This window comes from Xyrauchen texanus, chromosome 36, assembly GCF_025860055.1.
Source record: "Xyrauchen texanus isolate HMW12.3.18 chromosome 36, RBS_HiC_50CHRs, whole genome shotgun sequence".
NCBI classification, from domain to species: domain Eukaryota; kingdom Metazoa; phylum Chordata; class Actinopteri; order Cypriniformes; family Catostomidae; genus Xyrauchen; species Xyrauchen texanus.
In genome coordinates this window covers 34,273,311-34,296,032 of record NC_068311.1, presented here as the reverse complement: position 1 = coordinate 34,296,032, position 22,722 = coordinate 34,273,311, and the positions used below count along the sequence as shown (strand labels likewise).

Sequence of the window (22,722 nt, the reverse complement as noted above, 5' to 3'; positions counted from 1 at the left end):
ATAAACACTTTTAATGAAATGAAATAAAAGCCCTGAATGAAATAACGTTTGGTCCTAAATGCAAGAAAGGGTCTAAATATAATAACTGTTGGTCATAAAAGGTTGTAAATGTAATGACTTTTGGTCTTAAATGTAGTAATGGTAACACTTAACAATTAAGTTCTCTTTGTTAAGGGGTTTTAAATAGTTTTATTGATGACTAATAACTAATTTCTAAATGCATTAGAAATCATTGATATGCAGGAGACTGGCATGCAATATTTGCCAAATAGTGAGACATTTCTACGTCAACTGTTCAATAAACATTCATACTTATTTGATTAATTATCACATTTTGTTACATTTATGGCCTTTATTACATATAGAACTATTTATTAAATTTGTGCCCTCAACATGGCTGTTATGATTCTTTGTTTTTAGCCTCTGTCTTTTGTTTCCCCAGACTACATTACCCATAATTCACTGCCCTCATCACTAACAGCTGTTCCCAGTTGTTTTCTCTTGACTTCCATTACCTTGTTTATCCTTGTGTACATAATACCCTGATGTCTGCTCATTGTTTGTCAGGCGTCGTGTGTTTTCTCCAGTTTATGTACCGTTTGCTATCTTGGATCACGTTTGTTTTGTTTTCCTAGTCTTGCATTGTTTCAAGTGTTTTTTTGTAATTTTTATTTATTTTGTATACAATTTTAAGCTGCATCTAGATCCTGCTCATGACTTAATTCAAATGTTACAATGGCACAAACACAAAATCAAATTTCACTGAACAAGCAGTGGTGACAGTTACAACCTGATCTCACAGTGAAATCGGAAAGAGTAGATAGACTTTTTTCTTTCGAAACTCTGCCCCCAGTGGCCAAAGCGGTAGTTGTTGTAGGACATATGGGCACGTTTGAGCTCCATTCATGTCTAGGAGAGGTTGACAAAATCTAGTAGTGAAACAAGTTCTTTTCATCTTTACAGAATGTTACACAATGAAGAGAAAAAGCCAACCCAAACCTTACCTCAACCATTAGTGGAGTAAAAAAAATAATGTTAGTGGGAAAAGTGAAACTTCAGAATCATGCTCGTCATTGAGTATTGAAATGTGGTTACCACCTGGCTTTGAACCCTAGTCACCCATGCAGCTAATGGAACGTGTTGCCAGTCACGTCAGGTGGAAAGATAAACACCGTGAAACCACAGCAAACATGTTTGATAAGAATTATGCATGTCAGCACGTTGGCATACAGTCGCTGATCCTAGGGTACCGAAACAATTGGAAACATCATGCCGACAACTTCACGGGTGATCATGTTGACATTTGTGAAGGCAAAACGCAAGGGTTTGCACAAAAAAAGAAGCTCCGTCATGAGATCAAAAGTTGAGAATTTTTACTTTGCTACAATGCAGCTTTACGAAGATTCCCCAATGAGTATTTTGGGTTGAGATGTGCTTTCAGAAATTCAACTCAAATTGTTGCACGCAATTTGAGTTAAACAACAGTGCACTAAAGTGGCGCAACTGTTTCGTTAATTCACCCCTCTATGTGTATACATGTGTGGATATGAAGATATCTATCTTTTCCTGAAACAAACCTTTACAAGTCATTTGAAATCTTCTTGTCTCTGATCCTCCAGTGCACATGAATCTGTCTGTGATGACATCTGTCAGTGATGCAGTGCTGGTTGCAGGAAATGATGATCTTCCATGATGAATGCATTTATCTCTCTGGGGAAGAATGATGTATATTTGTTTACATCGGAAATGTTCTGAGGGTTGTGTAGTGATCTTTTTTAAAAAGGCAGCACTCACTTCTGTGCCACTGTGTATAAGTGTGTCCGTTCGGTGAGTTCCCTGTCTAATGAACTGAGCCGGAGTCTCATTCTGATGAATCAGCAATTTCTCTGAACACACACAAACTTTTATTTCATCATGGAATTAGACATAATATTTTTATTTTAAACTTGATCTTACTCACTAGAATGTGTTTATAACATTGTATTGAGTGAATTTAATACTCACTGTGTTGGTCACAGGTGGCGTCTGAATCCTTTCTGAGAGCTCGGTTTGAAGACTTGGTACAAGGCAAACAAATGGGCCTGTGCAAGAAGTTATAGTAGTAATGTACTCATTAATCCAATTAAGCAAATATTCTGGAGACAGTTATGTGGATGAATCTACACGTACTTTGTATTTATTCTGCCTATTGGCTGGATTTTGTGTTATAGATTATTTTCTGTGTAATTCTGTCTCACAAAATTTATACAGAAGCACCAGATGGCAAAGTTGTCATGGGGGCTCTCGTAGGCATACATGGACTTTTTGAGTTTAGAGGGATGGACACCGTGCGCAGGGTTAATGCGCATATTTTTCTTTTTTCTGTTTGTTTGGTTTGTGGGGAAGTTCTGGGTTTGATAGTTGCATTAATGGGGAATGTAGTATATATAATTGTATTTTTGACACAATAAATTCTTTATAAAATGTTAAATGTTAATGAGTGCATTGTCTTTCTCCACGCAGAATGTGAATAGGTTGGGGCACCCCATAAAAGGAAGGTAGGTTAACGTAAGAAATATGATGTAGTGTTTCTTCAAGAAACACATCTTTCCTTGCAGTAAGTTGAAAAATTGGGAAGATATGGGGTGGACATGTTTTCTTTAGTGCTGGCTCATGTAAGAGCAGGGGAGTCATTACACTGATTAGTAAACATCTACAATTCAAATGTCTCAAAAAGATTAAAGATAAATTAGGAAGAGTCATTATCGTTTTAGCAGAAATTCAGGGGCTAAGGTTGATTTTGGCTAATATTTACGTACCTAACACTGATGATCAGGGCTTTTTATAGATCTTGAAGGGATGTTGCAAGCCGCTGGCACCCCTCATGATATAATATTGGGAGGAGACTCACTCCTTGATCATAGTGAAGCAAAAGTGTGTAAACCTCCTAGAGCAACATTGACACTTCACAGGATGTGTAAAAATCTTGGTATTACAGATACAGTCAGGTCCATAAATATTGGGACATCGACACAATTCGATTCTTTTTGGCTCTATACACCACCACAATGGATTTGAAATGAAACGAACAAGATGTGCTTTAACTGCAGACTTTCAGCTTTAATTTGAGGGTATTTACATGCAAATCAGGTGAACGGAGTAGGAATTACAACAGTTTTTATATGTGCCTCCTGCTACAATCTCTCCCTATAGATGTCCCACTCTCTTATTTCAAGCAATTTGATAGCACAGAAAAGTCCTTTATTTGGAATGGTAAATGTCCCAGATTACATATCAACAAGTTACATAGGCCAACTGACAAAGGTGGGCTAAGCCTACTCAGGATTTTGTTTTATTATTATAGTTTCGGTCTCAAACATTTGTCTCATTGATTGCTTCCAGCTGAGGGAGCCCCTCCCTGGTTTTGTATTGAACCGGAAGTTCTTGCCCATATTTCGCCATTACAAAGCTTTTCTATTAAATGAACCAGTGAAGTTAAGTCAAACCCATTTATCACACATTTACATGTGGTTTGGAAAAGTGTCCAGAGTGTTTAATTCTGACATTTATTTAAATGTTGCCTCAAGCAATTTGGCTGAATCCAAAATTACGTATTAATAAGTCCCCTTTCTGCTGGTCAGAGTGGATTGTGAGGGGTTTACTACACTCTGTGTCCTGTATGAGAGTGGAGTGTTAAGATCCTTTGAGAATTTGGTTAATAATTTTGGGATTCCCATATCTCAGTTTTGTAGGTATTTACAGCTGCGCCACCTCTCTGTATTATTTTTAGGAGTAGCATACAGTAGATCCAGATTTTTGCTTGAAGGTTCAGAGTTATTTGTGTGATGTTTTGGCCACTCAAATTTTACTTTGCCCCAGACTTTGTATTTTGTGTTATGGGGCAGTCATAAATTTGGGGAACAAATATATAAAAAAATTGGTTACTGACTAGTATTATGATTGGCAGCCAAATTATTTTAAGGGGTTGGAAGTCAGATGGAGCACCATTATTTCCGGAGTGGTGTGCAGAGATGGGGAGGATGGCAGCTTTTGAGGAGGTGGCAGGTTGAAGGCTGGGGTTTGGGGACTTGTTTTTCAGAAACTGGGGTAGGTATTTGGCGGTTTTGGGGGACTCTCTGGGAAGGGATGAGTAAAATTACATTTATTCATGTATTTTTATTTGTTTATATTTATCTTTTTTTTTTTTTGGTTGGTTTGTATGTTTGTATGTGTATTATTTTATGTGACCACAGGGGTTAGGGTGGGGTTGGTGTTTGGGGAGGGATATTAGTGAGGGTTAAAAGTTCAGTGTTGATTCGGTGTGTATGTGTTGGGTTTTTTTCTTTTAATCAATTACAAATATTTAAGCCAATATTCTGGTTACAAGAAAGCTACATTAAGTAAGACAGCTGGCATATGACTGTAGTAATCAGAATTTTGGGTTGTAAAAACTTTCTTTGGAATATCCAATAAAACTGAATTTACATTTAGATCCATCTGAGGTGGGGAACACTGCTCCTGGAGGGCCACTGTCCTGCTGAGTTTAAAATAAAGAGGTGTTTAATTAGGGTTAGCATTAAACTCTGCAGGACAGGGGCCCTCCGGGAGCTGGGTTCCCCACCCAAACTAAACAAAAGTAATTTTAAGTTCTACCAGACACAGTTGTAATAGTTCAAGCACTAGAATAATTTTTTTTTAAGGGAACAAATGAACCATATCTGCAATTGGGCACATGCGACAACAATTCTTTTTTTTAATTTAACTGCTGATGGTCTGGTGCTGAAGTGGCACATTACAACACTGTCACATGGTACCTGTTACTTTTGACTGCACTGGTGATTTTATAGGTACCTATCCAGTGTAAAAATCAGTGCATTTACTTAAGCCAACAATGTGTGTGGTCATGTAAACTCATTAAATGGCTTTCCTTTATTGTTGTAAGGTCATGAACAGTTTAGGAATAAACTGATTAACATGGGTAGATGTTTGTCCTTATCCCAGATTTTACGGTGCAGGTTCTCTAAACACCTTAAAGGGATAGTTCAACCAAAAATGAAAATTCTCTCATCATTTACTCACCCTCATGCCATCCCAGATCTTCAGCTGAACACATATGAAGATTTTTAGACCAATATTTCAGCTCTGTAGGTCCATACAGTGCAAGTGAATGGGTGCCAACATTTTTCCACCACAAAAAGCACAAATAGGCAGCATAAAAGTAATCCATACAACTCCAGTTGTTAAATTAATCTATTCAGAAGTGATATGATAGGTGTGGGTGAGAAACAGATCAATATTTAAGTACATTTTTGCTAGACATTCTTCTCCCTGCCCAGTAGGGGGCAATATGCATGAAGAATGTGAATCACAAATCTATGTTTAGGCAGGGAGGACAATTTATAGTAACAATTTACTTAAATATTGATTTGTTTCTCACCCACACCTATCACATCGCTTCTGAAGACATTGATTTAACCTCCGGAGTCTCATTGATTACTTTTACGATGACCTATGTGATTTTTGGAGCTTCAAATTTTGCCACCCATTCACTTGCATTGTGAGGACCAACTGAGCTGAAATATTCTTCTAAAAAAATCTTAATTTGTTTTCTGCTGAAGAAATATAGTCACACACATCTGGGATGGCATGAGGGTGAGTAAATGATGAGAGAACTTTCATTTTTGGGTGAACTATACCTTTAAGAGCCGTTCTTACCGGTTTATCCAATGTTCGCACATGTTGTGTGCATGCCTCTTCATGGTTAAAAAAAGTAAAGTGATTATTTCAAATATCATGTAAACATGGATTTCTTTCTTTGTCAGATTTTTAAATAAGCTGATTTTGGGGAGTTATCAGCATATTGGTGTGCATGTAAACATGCTCAGTGCCTCCAAAAATACATAAAACTCCCTCAGAATATTTCTAAGCCGTCAAACGCCCCCTTGTGGATGAAAATATTGTGTCTTATTAAAAAGTGGATGAAAAACTTTTGTAGGTTCGGTCTGTTCCACGCAAAGTTATTGTATATTTTTGAAATACATGGAATATAACACGAGTTATAATATAATATAATACTTTTTGTGGCCCCAATTATTCACTTTCATTGAAAACAAGAAGCTAGAATGTTTTACTACATGATATTCCACTAATGAAAAGAATTACAAGAGATATGAGGGTGAGTAGCAAATGGTTACAGAATTTTGGGAGTGCTATAACTGTTCTTTCCCCTTCTGTTGCTCTCTCCACGTTGTGTCGGAGAAGCGACACTAGGGGTCTCTCTTGAGCGCCGATATTCACCTCTGACCTATTGAAAAGGGAAAATGGGAGTTGGCAGTCAGTATTTGCATACCCCGCCCCCGGACATACGGGTATTTAAGCGGGGCAAATACGGAAGTTTAGTCAGAAAATTTCTTCGGAGCCGATGGTCTGTCTGCAGTTTGCTGCGAGTTACACACCACTTAAACGTTCCTGTTTTCCTCTGACGATCTGCATGCTGTTGGATCTTGACGGCGCACAACAGCGGCTTTCTCCTTCTCAGTGCACGGCGTGCATTGTTGCCCCTGAGCGCTTCGACAGCGCAGACACATACACACACACACTGTGTATTAAAAGAGTTTTTACTAAAAGAGTAATTTTCTCTAAAAGAGCAAACACAGCGGCGTTGAACGTCCTTTTAAGGGCGCGTCTTTTTCAAGATGCCTTTCCGCCCCTGTGTCGTTCCTGGATGCGGTAGAGTGCTCTCCACTTCAGACGGCCACAGGCGCTGTCTCGTGTGTTTGGGCCGCGATCACACCGAGGCGGTGTTTGTGGATGGTTCATGTTCTCACTGCGAGAACATGACCATGACCACGTTGCGGTCGCGGCTTGCTTTCAACAGAAAGCAAGCCACCCCAGCTGCACCCCGCATTGCTCCTTCCCATGGGATTGAGGACAGTGCGGTTGGCGCTGGGGGCGATTTAGGGGCAGCAGCGGGTGCAGTTTCGCCGGGTAACCCCCCTCGAACCTCCCGTTCCCCGACACGCTCGCTGGTCTCCGTCCACGCTCGCGGCGATAGCGGCTCGCCTCACGGCCTGGCTGTCTATCCTCCCGAGTCCGAAGCAGATGAGCTCGCCGCTGCATCGGAGAGTGCGGTGTCTGATGCCGAGGACTCCCCTGGACTGCCGCCTTCGGGCCAGCAGGCCCAGGCTGAGGCCGACGCTCAGATGTCCAACATGCTTGCCTGGGCCGCCTTGAGTGTGGGGTTGGACTGGAACCCTCCATCCTCCCCACAGCCTTCTCGGTTGGATGATTGGTTCCTGGGGGCAGCGCGCCGTTCGCGGCCTCGCATCCCCCCGGTCCCTTTCTTCCCGGAGGTGCATGATGAGCTGACGTCTACGTGGAGAGCCCCGCTCTCCGCTCGTCTAGGTGCCACCCGCTCCACTCTCTCCACCCTCGATGGCGGAGAGCGCCACGGGTACGACGTGATTCCCCAGGTCGATAGGGCAGTTGCGCACCATCTATGCCCCGGTAGCCCTACCTCCTGGCGGGGTCGCCCCGTACTCCCATCCAAGCCCTGTAGGACAACATCCTCGCTTAACGCGAAGGCCTACACTACGGCTGGACGCGCTGCCTGGACGCGCTGCCTCCGCCCTGCATGCGATGGCCCTCCTGCAAGTCCACCAGGCCAAAGCTCTCAGAAACATGCACGGGGTGGACCTGATCCTGATGTGCTGCAGGAACTGCGCTCAGCGACCGACCTCGCCCTGAGAGCGACGAAGGCCACAGCGCAGGCACTCGGACAGACGATGGCCACCCTAGTGGTCCAGGAACGCCATCTTTGGCTCAACCTGGTCGAGATGCGTGAGGCTGACAAAAACCGCTTCCTGGACGCACCTGTCTCCCAGATTGGCCTTTTCGGTGACACCATCGAGGACTTCGCCCAATAGTTCTCCGCGGTGAAGAAGCAGACGGAGGCCATTTCGCACATCATGCCCCGCCGCAGACCTGCCACTACGGGCCCTGCCCCGTCTGCCCGCCGAGGGCGTCCCCCTGCGAGGAAACCAGCTCCTGCTCCGCCTCAACCCGGGCCCAGCTCTCAGCCGCAGCGTCGAGCACTCCGCAGGTGCCGCATGCCCTCTGTCTCACGAAACCCCTCCAGGACCCGGAAGGCTCCCAAGCGTTCCTGAGACAGCCGACCCAGAGCCGAAGACGTTAGCTCCGGAGGTGGTAAGACCGCTCCGTCCCCCGGTGGAGGGCCGGGAGGAGAATCCTTTGTTTTTTCATTTGCCACACCCCCTGACGGGGGCTGTGGTACCCACATTCTCAATAAAATACATATTTCCTTTGCCTCTGGGTCACCTGGCCCGCAAATGCCGTTTTCACAGCAATGTGCTTTCAGATCACAACAGTCCCGGTACACTGGACGCTGCGATCCCACCTTCCGCCTGCCCACGACTGTCCCCCGGCCGGCCGGTTCAGATGAGTCCAGAGGACGCCAACATCAGACCTCCTCCTCAGTCAAGAACCCGCCCCCTGCCGGGCGCGCGGAGCAAGGTAAGTGCTTTGAGTCTATTCTCAGCACCTCAGCCTCAGGCCGCAACGAAGCCGCCCGACGCTGCATTACCTGTTCCGCCCCGCTGCGAGGCCCCGCCGGGCACGTCCAAAATACTCGTCCCTTTGGTGCCCCTAGCGCAGAGCTGGGAAGCGTGGCTTTCGCTTCCCAACGCATCACGCTGGCTGCACCGGACCATTCGACTCGGTTACGCAATTCAGTTTGCCCGGCTCCTGCCCCCATTCAGGGGCGTCCGCTTTTCCGCAGTACACGGCGAGCACGCCAGTTCCCTGCGCACAGAAATCGCAACCCTCTTAGCCAAGGGCGCGGTAGAGCCCGTCCCTCCAACCGAAATGAGGAAGGGTTTCTACAGCCATTACTTCATTGTACCCAAGAAAGGCGGCGGCTTACGACCAATCCTGGACTTGCGAGTTTTCAATCGGGCCTTGTTAAAACTCCCGTTCAAAATGCTTACGCAGAGAAATATTCTGGCTGGCGTTCAGCATCTAGATTGGTTCGCAGCGGTGGACCTGAAGGACGCGTACTTCCACGTCTCAATTCTGCCACGACACCGACCCTTCTTATGGTTCGCGTTCGACGGCCAGGCGTTTCAGTACAAAGTCCTCCCCTTCGGCCTGTCTCTGTCCCCTCGCATCTTCACGAAAGTCGCAGAGGCCCTTGCCCCGCTACGAGTAGCCGGCATCCGCATTCTCAACTACCTCGATGACTGGCTCATCCTAGCACACTCTCGAGAGTTACTATGCACACACAGAGACCAGGTGCTCCGGCACCTCAGCCGCTTGGGGCTTCAGGTCAACTGGGAAAAGTGCAAGCTCACTCCGGTTCAGAGCATCTCTTTTCTCGGGTTGGAGTTAGACTCAGTCTCAATGACAGCACGACTCGAGAGCGAGCGTGCTCAGTCGGTGCTGGACTGCCTCGCTTCCTTCAATCCAGGCACAGTGGTCCCTCTAAAACTTTTCCAGAGGCTCCTGGGGCATATGGCGTCCTCCGCAGCGGTCGCGCCGCTGGGGTTGATGCATATGAGACCACTCCAGCACTGGCTCCAGACTAGAGTCCCGAGACAAGCATGGCACCACGGCACGCATCGGGTAAGGATCACCCTCGCCTGCCTCAAAACACTCCGACCCTGGACAGACCTCTGCTTTTTACGGGCAGGAGTGCCCCTGCAGCAGGTGTCCCGACGCGTCCTGGTCACAACCGACGCCTTCCGGTCCGGGTGGGGTGCCGTGTGCAGCGGGCACGCAGCAGCGGGCCATTGGAAAGGGGCCCCGCTGCATTGGCACATCAATTGCCTGGAGTTGCTGACCGTCCTTCTTGCTCTCAGGAAGTTCCTCCCGTTAGTTCGGGACAAACATGTCCTCGTGAGATCGGACAGCACCACGGTGGTGGCGTACATAAATCGCCAAGGTGGCGTACGCTCCCGCCACATGTCACAACTCGCCCGCCGTCTCCTCCTATGGAGCCAGCAGCGACTCAAGTCACTCACATCCCCGGCAAGCTCAACGTCGTAGCTGACGCGCTATCGTTACAACGCCTGCCCGGCGGGGACTGGAGGCTTCACCCCCAGTCGGTCCAGCTGATTTGGGAACAGTTTGGCAAGGCCCAGATAGACCTGTTCGCCGCCCAGGAAACCTCCCACTGCCCGCTCTGGTACGCCCTAACAGAGGCTCCCCTCGGGACAGACGCGCTGGCACACAGCTGGCCCTCGGGGCTGCGCAAGTATGCATTTCCCCCAGTGAGCCTTCTTGCACCGGTGCTGTGCAAGGTCAGGGAGGATGAGGAGAAAGTCAAGTTGGTGGCCCCCTACTGGCCCACTCGGACTTGGTTCTCGGAACTCAGGCTCCTCGCGACAGCTCCTCCCTGGCGAATTCCCCTGAGAAAGGACCTCCTCTCTCAGGGACGGGGCACGCTGTGGCACCCGCGCCCAGACCTCTGGAACCTCCACGTCTGGTCCCTGGACGGGATGCGGAAGAGCTAGCCGGCTTACCGGCGACCGTTGTGAATACCATCAACCAAGCCAGAGCCCCCTCTACCAGGCACCTTTATGCCCTAAAGTGGTGCTTGTTCGCAGATTGGTGTTCTTCCCGAGCCGAAGACCCGCAGAGATGCGTGATTAGGTCAGTGCTTCTGTTCCTACAGGAGAGGCTGGACAGGAGGCTGTCCCCGTCCACCCTCAAGGTGTATGTTGCCGCTATCGCCGCCCACCACGATCCTGTAGACGGCAAGTCTTTGGGTAAGCACGACCTGATCCTCAGGTTCCTGAGAGCGCTCGGAGGTTGAATCCCTCCCGGCCAGGCCTAGTTCCCTCCTGGGATCTCTCGGTAGTCTTGGCAGGACTCCAGAGACCTCCCTTCGAGCCGCTCGAATCAGTTGGACTCAGGGCCCTCTCTCTTAAGACGGCCCTGCTGATCGCGCTCGCCTCCATCAAGAGGGTCATGGACCTGCAAGCGTTCTCTGTCAGCGACACTTGCCTGGAGTTCGGTCCGGCAGATACGTCTGTGATCCTAAGACCGCGACCGGGCTATGTGCCCAAAGTTCCTACCACACCATTCCGAGATCAGGTAGTGAACCTGCAAGCGCTGCCCCGGGAGGAGGCATACCCAGCTCTTTCGTTGCTGTGTCCAGTGCGCGCCCTGCGCATTTACCTGGACCGCACACAGAGCACCAGACGCTCTGAGCAGCTCTTTGTCTGCTTTGGGGGACGGCAGAAAGGGAATGCCGTCTCCAAGCAGAGGCTTGCCCACTGGGTTGTCGACGCCATCACACTGGCTTATCACACCCAGGCCGTGCCCCTACCCTTGCGGGTCCGAGCTCACTCAACAAGGGGTGTTGCATCCTCGTGGGCACTGGCCAAGGGCACCTCCCTAGCAGACATCTGTAGAGCCACGGGTTGGGCAAAACCCAACACCTTCGCGAGGTTTTACAACCTCCGCGTTGAGTCGGTTGCGTCTCGTGTTTTGTCAGGTCCGAGCCCGTAGAACTCGGTAACACGTAGACCGACCGGCCGGGTGGATCGCTTGCGCCCAGCACCCTTTTCCTGACATCAAGGTAAAGTAGTGCGCCTTCTTCCCAGGGCGCCCCACTCCGAGTCAGGCCCCTGGTCGATTCCTCCCCAGCCCTCCGGGTCCGCGGTTCAGCGGAGGAACTCGCCGACCCAAGCCACTGCGGGTACCCTGATGGCTACCCTGTACTAGTATAGGTGCTCCACAGGTTAGGCCTCCTGCTCGGACTCCCCCTGTGTGTAATTCCATGGTTCTGTCCCCTTACGAGCGGACCCCCGTGTCTCCCTTAGGCAGTTACAGCTGCCTCGGTCGCCGTGCTGTAGCAACTCCCCCCTTTCGAGGCTGGATCTACCACCGCACCATACTTTCCACACGAGCCCTAAGACGGCCGTGTGACGTGTCTACCACTTTTCCTCCCCAAGAAAAAGGGCAGGTGTGGTCTCCGCAGGGTCTGGGTAAGACCCCCTTCCCTATATGCGTGTAAGGGCCCCGGCCGTGATTGCTCTATGCGAGAAACATAGAGAGAAAAGAGGCCCAGCCAGGCTGGCCCGTTCCCATGTTGGCAAACATCGCCTTGTTCCCCTCCCAGGGTAACTAGAAGGACTCCGATGTTCTTATGGGGCATTGGGGAAGGGTACGTGCCCGCTGGATGAAATCCCTGCCCACCTCTGTATCGGCGGTTCACGTACAAGGTTCAGCGCATGGCAAGATTGGAATGGGTCCCCTAGTGTCGCTTCTCCGACACAACGTGGAGAGAGCGACAGAAGGGGAACGTTTGGTTACGTATGTAACCTCCGTTCCCCGGGGAGGGAACGACACGTTGTGTCTTTCCTCCGCAATGCCACTGAACCAAGCCACTGTTGTGGCCGGACCATTCCGGCTCCTCAGAAAAATCCTGACTAAACTTCCGTATTTGCCCCGCTTAAATACCCGTATGTCCGGGGGCGGGGTATGCAAATACTGACTGCCAACTCCCATTGGCCCTTTTCAATAGGTCAGAGGTGAATATCAGCGCTCAAGAGAGACCCCTAGTGTCGCTTCTCCGACACAACGTGTCGTTCCCTCCCTCGGGGAACGGAGGTTACATACGTAACCAAACGTTTTCTGTGTACTGTCTCACCCTGGAACTGATGTATACTGTTGTAGGTAGGCTTAAGAATCTGATTCTACTAGGTACTTGTACCCTACTGTCTAGTGTAGGCTTATTTGACAACTTGTAACTAAACGTAATTTAGTAACTACAGTAGCATTTAATGCTGTACTGCATGTATTCAGGAAAAATCCAATAGCAGTGGAGTGAGCTTCATTTTCTGAATAAAGGCCTAAGCAGATGTACATGATTGTTATAAAAAAGCACCGTAACGATTGTGGGAGACCGAAAACATTTTGTAAACCTCAAAACAGATTTTCTATGCTGCAAGCATCTAAGTAAATGTGTCCTGCTCCATTATTTTGAGTCACACGGACCCAGATTTATATGAGTTTTATGCACTAAAGTAAAAGACAAAGTTTCTGTTGGTGTATTTTCAATAAAATTCCACTTAAAATTGTTCAAACACACATTACTCCTGTAGTCATTACTCCAGTAGAAATGGCGCATGGCAACAGATTTTAGGATAAGATTGGTCAAAGCAGGCCACAGCGAAGGGTCAATTGTATAATTATTATATTTAAATGTCAAACTGTTACAGAGCTATAATAATTTAAATGTTGGCTGTCATATACCCTTGTTATTGCGAAAATTCCCAATCATTTTCATACATTATTTGGAAAAATTGGAAGATTTATTGTAAGCCCAAAATCTGCCTATTGTGACATTCAACTCAAAGCGTCCTTTTCTACTATTGGGCCAAATTCATTCCGGTACACTTACAAATCGTTCCCAGTCCATAATTCTCAGAATGGTTATCTAACCATATTCAGAATCAAAAACTGAGCATGTGCAACACATGTAGTGACATGGCGTATTGCGATTGGTCACTTGACCAGTAAGTCCATTCTAATCATGATTTTGCAGCACCAACCACAGTGGAAAAAGAAACCGCTACCGTGCCAACGAGTAGATCAGCACGGTCCAACAAAGAAAACCGCTCGCATAGACAGTGAAAAAGTGCCTGATAGAATAATAGAGCTCGTCACAAATATCCAAGAGTCACATATAAGTTATGATGAAAAAAGACATTTAATATGAAAGTGAAAAATGTAGCCAAATCTTACCTTGCCTTCGAAGATATTTTGATTTTTTCGCTCACCCTCACCAGAGCAATGTCGTAATCATAAAACTCCTTTACGTTCTTGTCTTTAAGGCCTTTCACATTAAACTGTGGATGAAGAATTATCTCCATGGCTTTAACTTCACCATTACCTAGGTAAGATAATTGAGACATTGGTAACATTCGTTTTGCTGTTTTGTTTCGGTGCTTGACATAATTTGAAGTCAATGTGAAATCGAAATGTAATAGATGTTCCTGAACTTATGGTGCACAATTAGCAGTGCACGTTATTCCAAACAGAAATGCCTTAGGAATTATTCTTCAAAGCAACAACTTGCTCCTTTGCCACAACGGCTTTCCTTTTAGGACGTGGTCACATTTACCTTTGCACTTCAAAATTCTGCGGACAAAAATGTGTGGGTGGATGTTAGCTTTTGAAACCAGCAAAAATACTACTGGCCAAGCAGCCTCTTTTAATGCTTCACTTTATACTCTGGTAGAGTGAAGTTAAAAGGAAACATGCCGCAAAAATGATATCCTTGCCCACACAGAGGTCACTGCCAAACCTAGCAACTTCCTATAGTTTAACTTGGTGAATTCATCTGTCAAAGTTTACCAAATTGAACTCCATGCAAAATTCACGAGGGGAAATTGTTCACCATTGGATGCCCATCGTGCATACACGAAATCCCATTGAGATGACTGTAATTAGCCTACGGAATTTCGCCATGCATGGCAAATGTGACCAGGCGAACATCACAAATTCCTCTTATTTATCAACCCCTCCTACCTAACCACCTGTATCCATTCTGGTATGGAACACCCAATTTTTTATGATCCAATCAATCTCCCATGGATAAAAGCCATTCCCATCCTTATTGAATATCTTGTTTCAGTCCGAAAATCATCACACTACGTGGGTAAAATGGGTTGTGAATTAGTGGTCGACCGATATGTGTTTTATAATGGTCGATGCCGATATCCAGAGAGCAGGGTGGCTGATACGCCGATACAATGCTGATATAAGTATCTAATTTTTTTTAATTTATTTTAAATGTATTTGCACATGAAGAAATTGTTAATACATTAAGAAGGACAAACTCATTTTAGGTTGCAGGCATGTTTGGACCAAACGACATTGCTTATGGGCCAATGTTTATATTTATAAATTATATATACATATATATAGATACTTTAACTTTGTCTAAATAAGTTTAATAATTATGTATTACAGTTATTAATTATCTTTAACAAAATGTTATCATATAAAAACAAGGGTAACGACAAATGTAAGTTTCAATAACTTGTACACAAAACAGTTCGACATAACTGAGAGCAACTTGCAAAAAATCACATATTCATTCAGCCCCCCGAGTAATTCAGTAATTTAATGAACACGATTAGGATTCGTCAAACTGATTCAAAACTCGTGAGATGGTGAATCACTGTTTTAAAAGTACCCCGCTTACAAGAGTCATTTAGTCATGAAACGGACTAAACCAGTCACCGTATTTGTAGTCGAGTACAGCCAGCGAACACAACGCAATAGAAAGGCGTGCTTTTTTTGGTGTTTTTATGTCAATCAGTTCAGACTACATTTTCATAGCTTGGGTAAAATATAATTTATTTAGTGATGCATAGAGCTGGAAAAAATAAAAAGATGCTGTATTCATAGCTAACACTGGGGTAAAAAGATTCCAATAAGTGTTTGCCCACCAGCCACAGTGGCTGTGAATGCTCAATATCACCAGCTAATAATTATAATTTTTGCAGCTCTTTTGGTTATTCATAAAGGTATAAAACACCACTTCTGAAGCTGTAGTGAATTTTGATAACACATGACATTTCAGTAATGTCACTGCATGTAATTTGTACGTCTGTTCTTCAAAATATAATCAAGTGTGTTACTTCAAACACACGTCTTTGAGTCTGATAGCATTTCTTGTCACATGTCACACCAAGATCAAGTCAATGTGGCAGGGCGGGGCCGGGGTCGCGATTCCGCACACCCGGCCCCTGGGGTCAGAATCACGACACGGCCCCGCCCTCCGCTGTGCCACAGTCGACCGCCACAGAAATAACCCATCACTGCGCAGAAAATATCCACATTTGACAGATTGGCGGGTGCTAATTTTACTCTGAACAAAAGGAAAAACATGGAATTTACTCATTTTATTTTTAATTTTTACTCATTTCACAAATACACACACAATTAGTTGAAGAGAATCAAAAAAGAGAACCGTTCTCTCTTTGGCTGGCGCTTTAGCCTCAATAAACCATCTGAAACCAAACATAAATGCCAAGAAACTGAAACCTGCTTACTATTAATAATAGTTCAATGGGACGGAAACAGTGCAACAGAACCGAAACTTCGCTGTGGGAATGTGTGGCCATGGAACTTTTGTCACCCTCAGACATGTGGGGCGTTCACTTATTCGCGTGACTCTGTGAGCGCTGAATGTCCTGCGTAATTAAAAGAAATTCCACTGATCGTGCAAGCTATAACTTAGCTACATGCAACACCACAAATTTAAATGTTTGTCTGTTCTGCTGTTGCTAATAAAATAACAGTATGAATACATCTTACCCAAGTTACAGGCTAAACCAACGTGAATGTCTTCAAACATTACTTATTTATTTTTTCCGCAAATCATCCCGCGGCAGGAGATTACTCTTTAGCGGGCTGTACGTTTGACACCCCTGCTTTAGAGATAAATAAATGAGCGCTACACAGGATACTGGATCTGCACAAGTTTTGTGAGGTTTGTTTATTACATCTGTTTAAATGAGATATGCACATATTAGCAGATGGTATATGATATTAATTATAGTGATATTTGCCTTTTTCTCATTAGACAAGACAGAGAGACAGAGAGAGAGGGAGAATGAAACAGACAAGCACTTTAATATTATGAGCTCAAAAGCATCTGCCTCTGATATGTGGACCTTTTAAATGACACTGTGTTGCACACCGGACTATTATTGTAGAAACACGATGGCACACAACAACAAAACAAAACAAATCATATACATGTCTTGGTCGCTTCACATGCAAGCAGGCGATTCTCAGCGCTCTCTTCCAAATGGGAAAATTTATCGGCTGATAATTTAAAAAAAGTCTGAATATCAGCCTCTGCAATATATCGGTCGTCCACTATTGTGAATGGCATGTCATGGTGACTTTAAGAAGAACAGCGTTAGTTCCCCCCATTGCACTGTAACATTGATTGAAAAAGGAACAACTCTTACCATGCAGAATGTTTATTTCATCTTCTTTGGCAAATGATATAGATTCATCAGAATTGACTTCGATGAAGCAGTGGGCTGCTGTCAGCACCCAGTTCTCAGTCAATATGGATCCTCTGCATTTTTTAATAAACTGGATGACAGAGAGCATGCAGAAATATGATCTAATATCTGAAAGCTGAGATGCAGCACTGAATTTTATACAGGTCTTCATTTCAACTGTTGAAATCTTGAAATAAATGCACCAACCCATGAAATATCAACGTGCCAGGGTCTGGTATAAGCGTCTGATGTAATATTCTGTTCCTCTTGGGCCACTCCACACTTAGTCACAGCAGAATCACCTGGGATTCAACATGGAGGATGTTTACTTTGTGGAACTCCAAGTGTTGTATCTTGGAATATTGCTATTCTCAAAGTTCTCTACATAGTCTACCTACAGAAACTAAGTGCATCTGGGGCTCAGTGAGAGAAAGAGGGAGAGCAGGACGAACAGGCCTAGTGTGGCCTTCCTATTCCTAAACACTAAAGGGGACCCAGCTGGACTATTTTGGATTATTTTTGTATATATTCATGCACTACACAGACGTCTTTAACTGTTGTTATTTATTTTGCGGCGCTCTGAAAAGGAGTCGCCAGAATGGAGCTTTACAGGCCCAGCTGCGAACACTGGAATCAGGTGAGTCTCTCCAGAAACAGCATGAGGAGGCTTGTGCATCCCCTGACCATGTCATGAGCACCTGCTCAGCATGCAAGAAAGACAGGCATCCAAGTACAAACAGATCATCGGCCAGCGCACGGCTTTGAAGGGCAGCCAGAGAGCTCTGGAGCAGGAGCACCGAGCACTGGAGAGCAAGTCAGACATTTAATAATTCTCTCTCTCTCTCTCTAACCATCCCTAGTGCACCACTTTAGACTATGAATGTGCATTTTTGTCAGCTCATATCTTTGGTTGTGCACTAGTCATAATACGGTTCAAGGTTTGTAAAGCAACTATTATTGAAGGATGGGCAGTTAAAGACTTTTTTTTTGCGATCACAAAACAGTTTTATTCATGAATATTTCAAATGTCATGTTTGATAGTTTATGGTACTGCTGTGCTTGAGACGAACAGTTTAATATATTCAGATGCAATACGTTGGATGTGTGTTATATGTAAACCCTGAAATTTTGTTTTATAATGTTGTGGCGCTTGTTCGTTCTCTTCTGATGGAGTTTCAAATATGGCTGATTTTGAGGGGCTGCACGATGTTAGCCAATCATAACAGAGGGCGTTTACATTGAAGATTTAAAGAGGCACTTAGGCCAAAACCAAGCGTTTCAGACAGAGGGCCAAAAACAGGATGGAAAATTATCATATATTACTAACTTACGACTGTTTTGATGAAAAAAAATATAGAATAGTTTACTAACATTATCAGTGGACCTCAGGGAAGCTAATAAATTGATAAAAAAAAGAGCATTAAATTACTCCTTTAATACAAATAAACTAATAAAGTAATTAATGTAAATACAAGCAAGGTTGACACAAATATGAAACATAACCTGATTACTTACTGATCATTTGGTTGAACACGAATCCAAGCTGGTCATAGTCCTTCAATGCAAAAATATGCCTCTCATCCTTCTTGAAAGATGCAATGCTTTGCAGCTCCTTCTTATTAACATTTTGGCCAACCGCAAACACGTACACATCTGTAATTGAGACAAAAATGAACAAAAAAAACATGCATTGCGAGTGAAGTGACAACTCATTTTGTGTTCAAGAGACGAAAGAAAGTCATATTGGTTTGGAACAACATGAGGGTGTACATGATTGATTCATTGATTCATTCAAATCAATTTACAAATATCAGTGTCGAGGAAGAGATAGACCGCAAATGCATGAAGAAAGCCTTGAACGTCTACACCCACCCAGACTGGGCAGTTTTCAAAACAACAAAGAAACCCACAAAGAACAGAGGATGGGATAGTAAATGGGATATGGGGTAAGTAATAGTGATGGGATAGTAAATAAATGTATGGGATAGTAAAGTTTCCAGTGGATACGCACTTCAGATTCTTGCCAGATGTATTAGGTCATACGGGTATTTCTCACCTACTCTTTTATGAAAACTGAGGATTCGGACACCATACTCCTTTGGGATACTGTGTACTAGGGAAATGTGCATATTTGGACACCAAATGAATCCAGCAACACAAACAGGCACAGGCTAAAACAGTCTCCGTATTCTACACCTAAATAGAAACTGAGTAACATCATATAAGCCGTTCAGTGCAATCAGTGATCTGCAGGATTTTGACGTCACATTTAGTATCGGCTTGGCTCGCTTGGAACCTCGACCGAGGTGGTACTAAAAAAGTATCAGGTACCAGGTACTATCCACAGTGGAAAACCCCCAAAAAGTAAGCAGAGTCGAGTCAAGTTGTACCGTGCAGTGGAACAACCCCATTGGAGTGGCATTAATGTCTAGATGGTAACCTGTGTGGCGATGAAACACTTACGAGAGCACATTTGCTGCTACAAAGGTGTAGGGTTAGTGTGAATCTTTCAAGAGTTTATCAGTACAAGGATTACATCTATGACCATGAGTGGTGAAATGTCTTCAAACAGCAACATATTGTTCCAGGTGTAACAACTTAATTAAATACACCATCATATTTGAGAGGAAGACATGAGACTGGAGACTAACCCAGGAGGTCCTCTTGTGTGTGGTCTATGCTGGTGAGTTTGTAGCCCAACAAGTGTCGGATCTTAGCTAAAATTTCTTTTGGGTCACGTCCCATATTGGAGTGGCCTAGACGAATAAAAACAAAAAACGGTAAGTATATCATTAGATTAGATTATGATCTATGAGTATATTGGAGGCCCACAGATTCTAAGAATAAGTTGAACATACTGTATGATCTTATCCTTACCCTTTTTCCATGCTAAGTGTCAAGGGCGATTTGGCTAGAAATTTAGAAAACATAATTTCTTTGGTACGCTAACATTATATGACTATATAGTGGCCTGTATATAGCATTCAGACATTGATTTTTGCTGTAATATTTTTAAAAATATGTATGTGCATGAAATGTTGGAACGAGGCATTATTCTTTAGCCGAGAATTAAAGGAATATTCAAGCTTCAATACAAGTTAAGCTCAATTGACAGTATTTGTGGTAGAATGTTGATTATCACAACATTAATTTTCGACTTTTCTTTTAAAAAAGCTAAAATCTGTGTTACAGTAAGGCACTTACAAAGGAAGTGAATGAGACCAATGAATGAGACCACTTTAAAAAAGTATAGACACAAGATCAAGTCAAGTCAAGTCAAGTCAAGTGGTTTTTATTGTCGTTTCAACCATATACAGTTAGTACAGTACACAGCAAAACGAGACAACGTTCCTCCAGGACCATGGTGCTACATAAAAACAACAAAGGACCAACATAGGACCACATGAGACTACACAACGAAATAAAATACCTATGTAAACTACCTATATAAAGTGCACGTGCAAACATGTGCAAAAAGTACAGGACAGTACAACAAATTACTGACAATGAACAGGACAATAGACAGTGCAGCGCCGACCAGTACTCAGTAGTGCAAAAAGATGACAGTTTCTAAAAATGTAAACATAACATACTATGAGATAATGTTCTATGCACATAGCAGTTATTGAGGTAGCAGACAGTTATAAAGTGACAGTAATTAAAGTGCAACTCAGGACACGTGTGTGTCAAACCAGTCTCTGAGTATTGAGGAGTCTGATGGCTTGGGGAAGAAGCTGTTACACAGTCTGGCCGTGAGGGCCCGAATGCTTCGGTACCTCTTGCCAGAAGGGAGGAGGGTAAAGAGTTTGTGTGAGGGGTGTGTGGGGTCGTCCACAATGCTGGTTGCTTTGCGGATACAGTGTTTTTTGTAAATGTCTTTGATGGAGGGAAGAGAGACCCCAATGATCTTCTCAGCTGTCCTCACTATCCTCTGCAGGGCTTTGCGGTCCGAAACGGTGCAAGTCCCAAACCAGGCAGTGATGCAGCTGCTCAGGATACTCTCAATAGTCCCTCTATAGCATGTAGTGAGGATGGGGGTGGGAGATGTGCTTTCCTCAGCCTTTGAAGAAAGTAGAGACGCTGCTGGGCTTTCTTGGTGATAGAGCTGGTGTTGAGGGACCAGGTGAGGTTCTCCACCAGGTGAACACCAAGGAATTTGGTGCTCTTGACGATCTCCACAGAGGAGCCGTCGATGTTCAGCGGAGTGTGTTCACCTTGTGCTCTCCTAAAGTCAACAACCATCTCTTTTGTTTTGTCGACATTCAGGGACAGGTTGTTGGCTCTACACCAGTTCGTCAGCCGCTGCACCTCCTCTCTGTATGCTGACTCGTTGTTCTTGCTGATGAGACCCACCACGGTCGTGGTCATCGGCGAACTTGATGATGTGATTCGAGCTGTGCATTGCTGCACAGTCGTGAGTCAGCAGAGTGAACAGCAGTGGACTGAGCACACAGCCCTGGGGGCCCCAGTGCTCAGTGTGGTGGTGGTGGAGATGCTGTTCCCGATCCGGACTGACTGAGGTCTCCCAGTCAGGAAGTCCAGGATCCAGTTGCAGAGGGAGGTGTCCAGGCCCAGCAGGTTCAGCTTTCCAATCAGGTGCTGGGGAATGATTGTGTTGAATGCTGAGCTGAAATCTATGAACAGCATTCGAACGTATGAGTCCTTATTGTCTAGGTGGGTGAGGGCCAGATGGAGGGTTGTGGTGATGGCATCGTCCGTTGAACGGTTTGAACGATACGCAAACTGCAGTGTGTCTAGTGAGGGGGGCAGCTGGGTCTTAATCTGCCTCATGACGAGCCTCTTGAAGCACTTCATGATGATGGGTGTAAGTTCGACGGGACGGTAGTCGTTGAGGCAGGACACTGAAGACTTCTTTGGCATGGGGATGATGGTGGTGGCCTTGAAGCACGTTGGAACAACGGCGATGCTCAGAGAGATGTTGAAGATGTCGGTAAGAACATCTGCTAGCTGGTCTGCACATCCTCTGAGCACTCTGCCAGGAATGTTGTCTGGTCCAGCAGCCTTCCGTGGGTTGACTCTACGTAGAGTTTTCCTCACATCTGCCGTGGTAAGACAGAGCACCTGGTCGTTGGGAGGAGGGGTGGACTTCCTCGCCATCACATCGTTCTGCACTTCAAACCGAGTGTAGAAGTCGTTCAGCGCATCTGGAAGGGAGGCATCTTCGTCACAGGCAACTGATGTTGTCCGGTAGTTGGTGATGGCCTGGATGCCCTGCCACCGCTGTCCTGGAAGTGACTGTGGATTCTCTGGGCGTGTGCGCGCTTTGCCTCTATGATTGCCCGTGACAGTTTGGCCCTAGCTGTTCTTAGGGCTGCCTTATCGCCTGCTCTGAAGGCGGAGTCTCGGGACCTCAGCAGCGTGCGCACATCCGCAGTCATCCACGGCTTCTGGTTGGGGCATGTGGTGATGGTCTTGGAGAAAGTGACATCATCAATGCACTTGCTGATGTAGCTGGTCACTGATGCTGTGTATTCCTCCAAGTTGGTAGAATCGCCATATGTTGCAGCCTCCCTGAACATGTGCCAGTCAGTACACTCAAAACAATCCTGAAGAGCAGAGATGGCTCCTGCTGGCCAGGTTTTCACCTGCTTCTGAAGCGGTTTTGTGCGTCTGACGAGCGGTCTGTATGCTGGAATTAACATAACAGAGATGTGGTCTGAGTAGCCGA

General features: G+C 45.3%; 1 protein-coding gene across 1 annotated transcript in view; it reads right to left on the bottom strand.

The window, feature by feature from the left end:
- si:ch1073-280e3.1 (complement C2) overlaps window positions 1–22,722 on the bottom strand; it is a 42,936-nt gene that overhangs the window by 4,653 nt on the left and 15,561 nt on the right. Inside the window, exons 10-17 of the mRNA XM_052106869.1 lie at window positions 19,685–19,789; window positions 18,549–18,686; window positions 17,241–17,335; window positions 16,995–17,124; window positions 13,750–13,897; window positions 2,005–2,081; window positions 1,795–1,886; window positions 1,578–1,710 (exon numbers count right to left, since the gene is read on the bottom strand). Of these exons, the coding sequence (XP_051962829.1) occupies window positions 1,578–1,710; window positions 1,795–1,886; window positions 2,005–2,081; window positions 13,750–13,897; window positions 16,995–17,124; window positions 17,241–17,335; window positions 18,549–18,686; window positions 19,685–19,789 (918 nt within the window). The remainder of the gene's footprint in view (window positions 1–1,577; window positions 1,711–1,794; window positions 1,887–2,004; window positions 2,082–13,749; window positions 13,898–16,994; window positions 17,125–17,240; window positions 17,336–18,548; window positions 18,687–19,684; window positions 19,790–22,722) is intronic.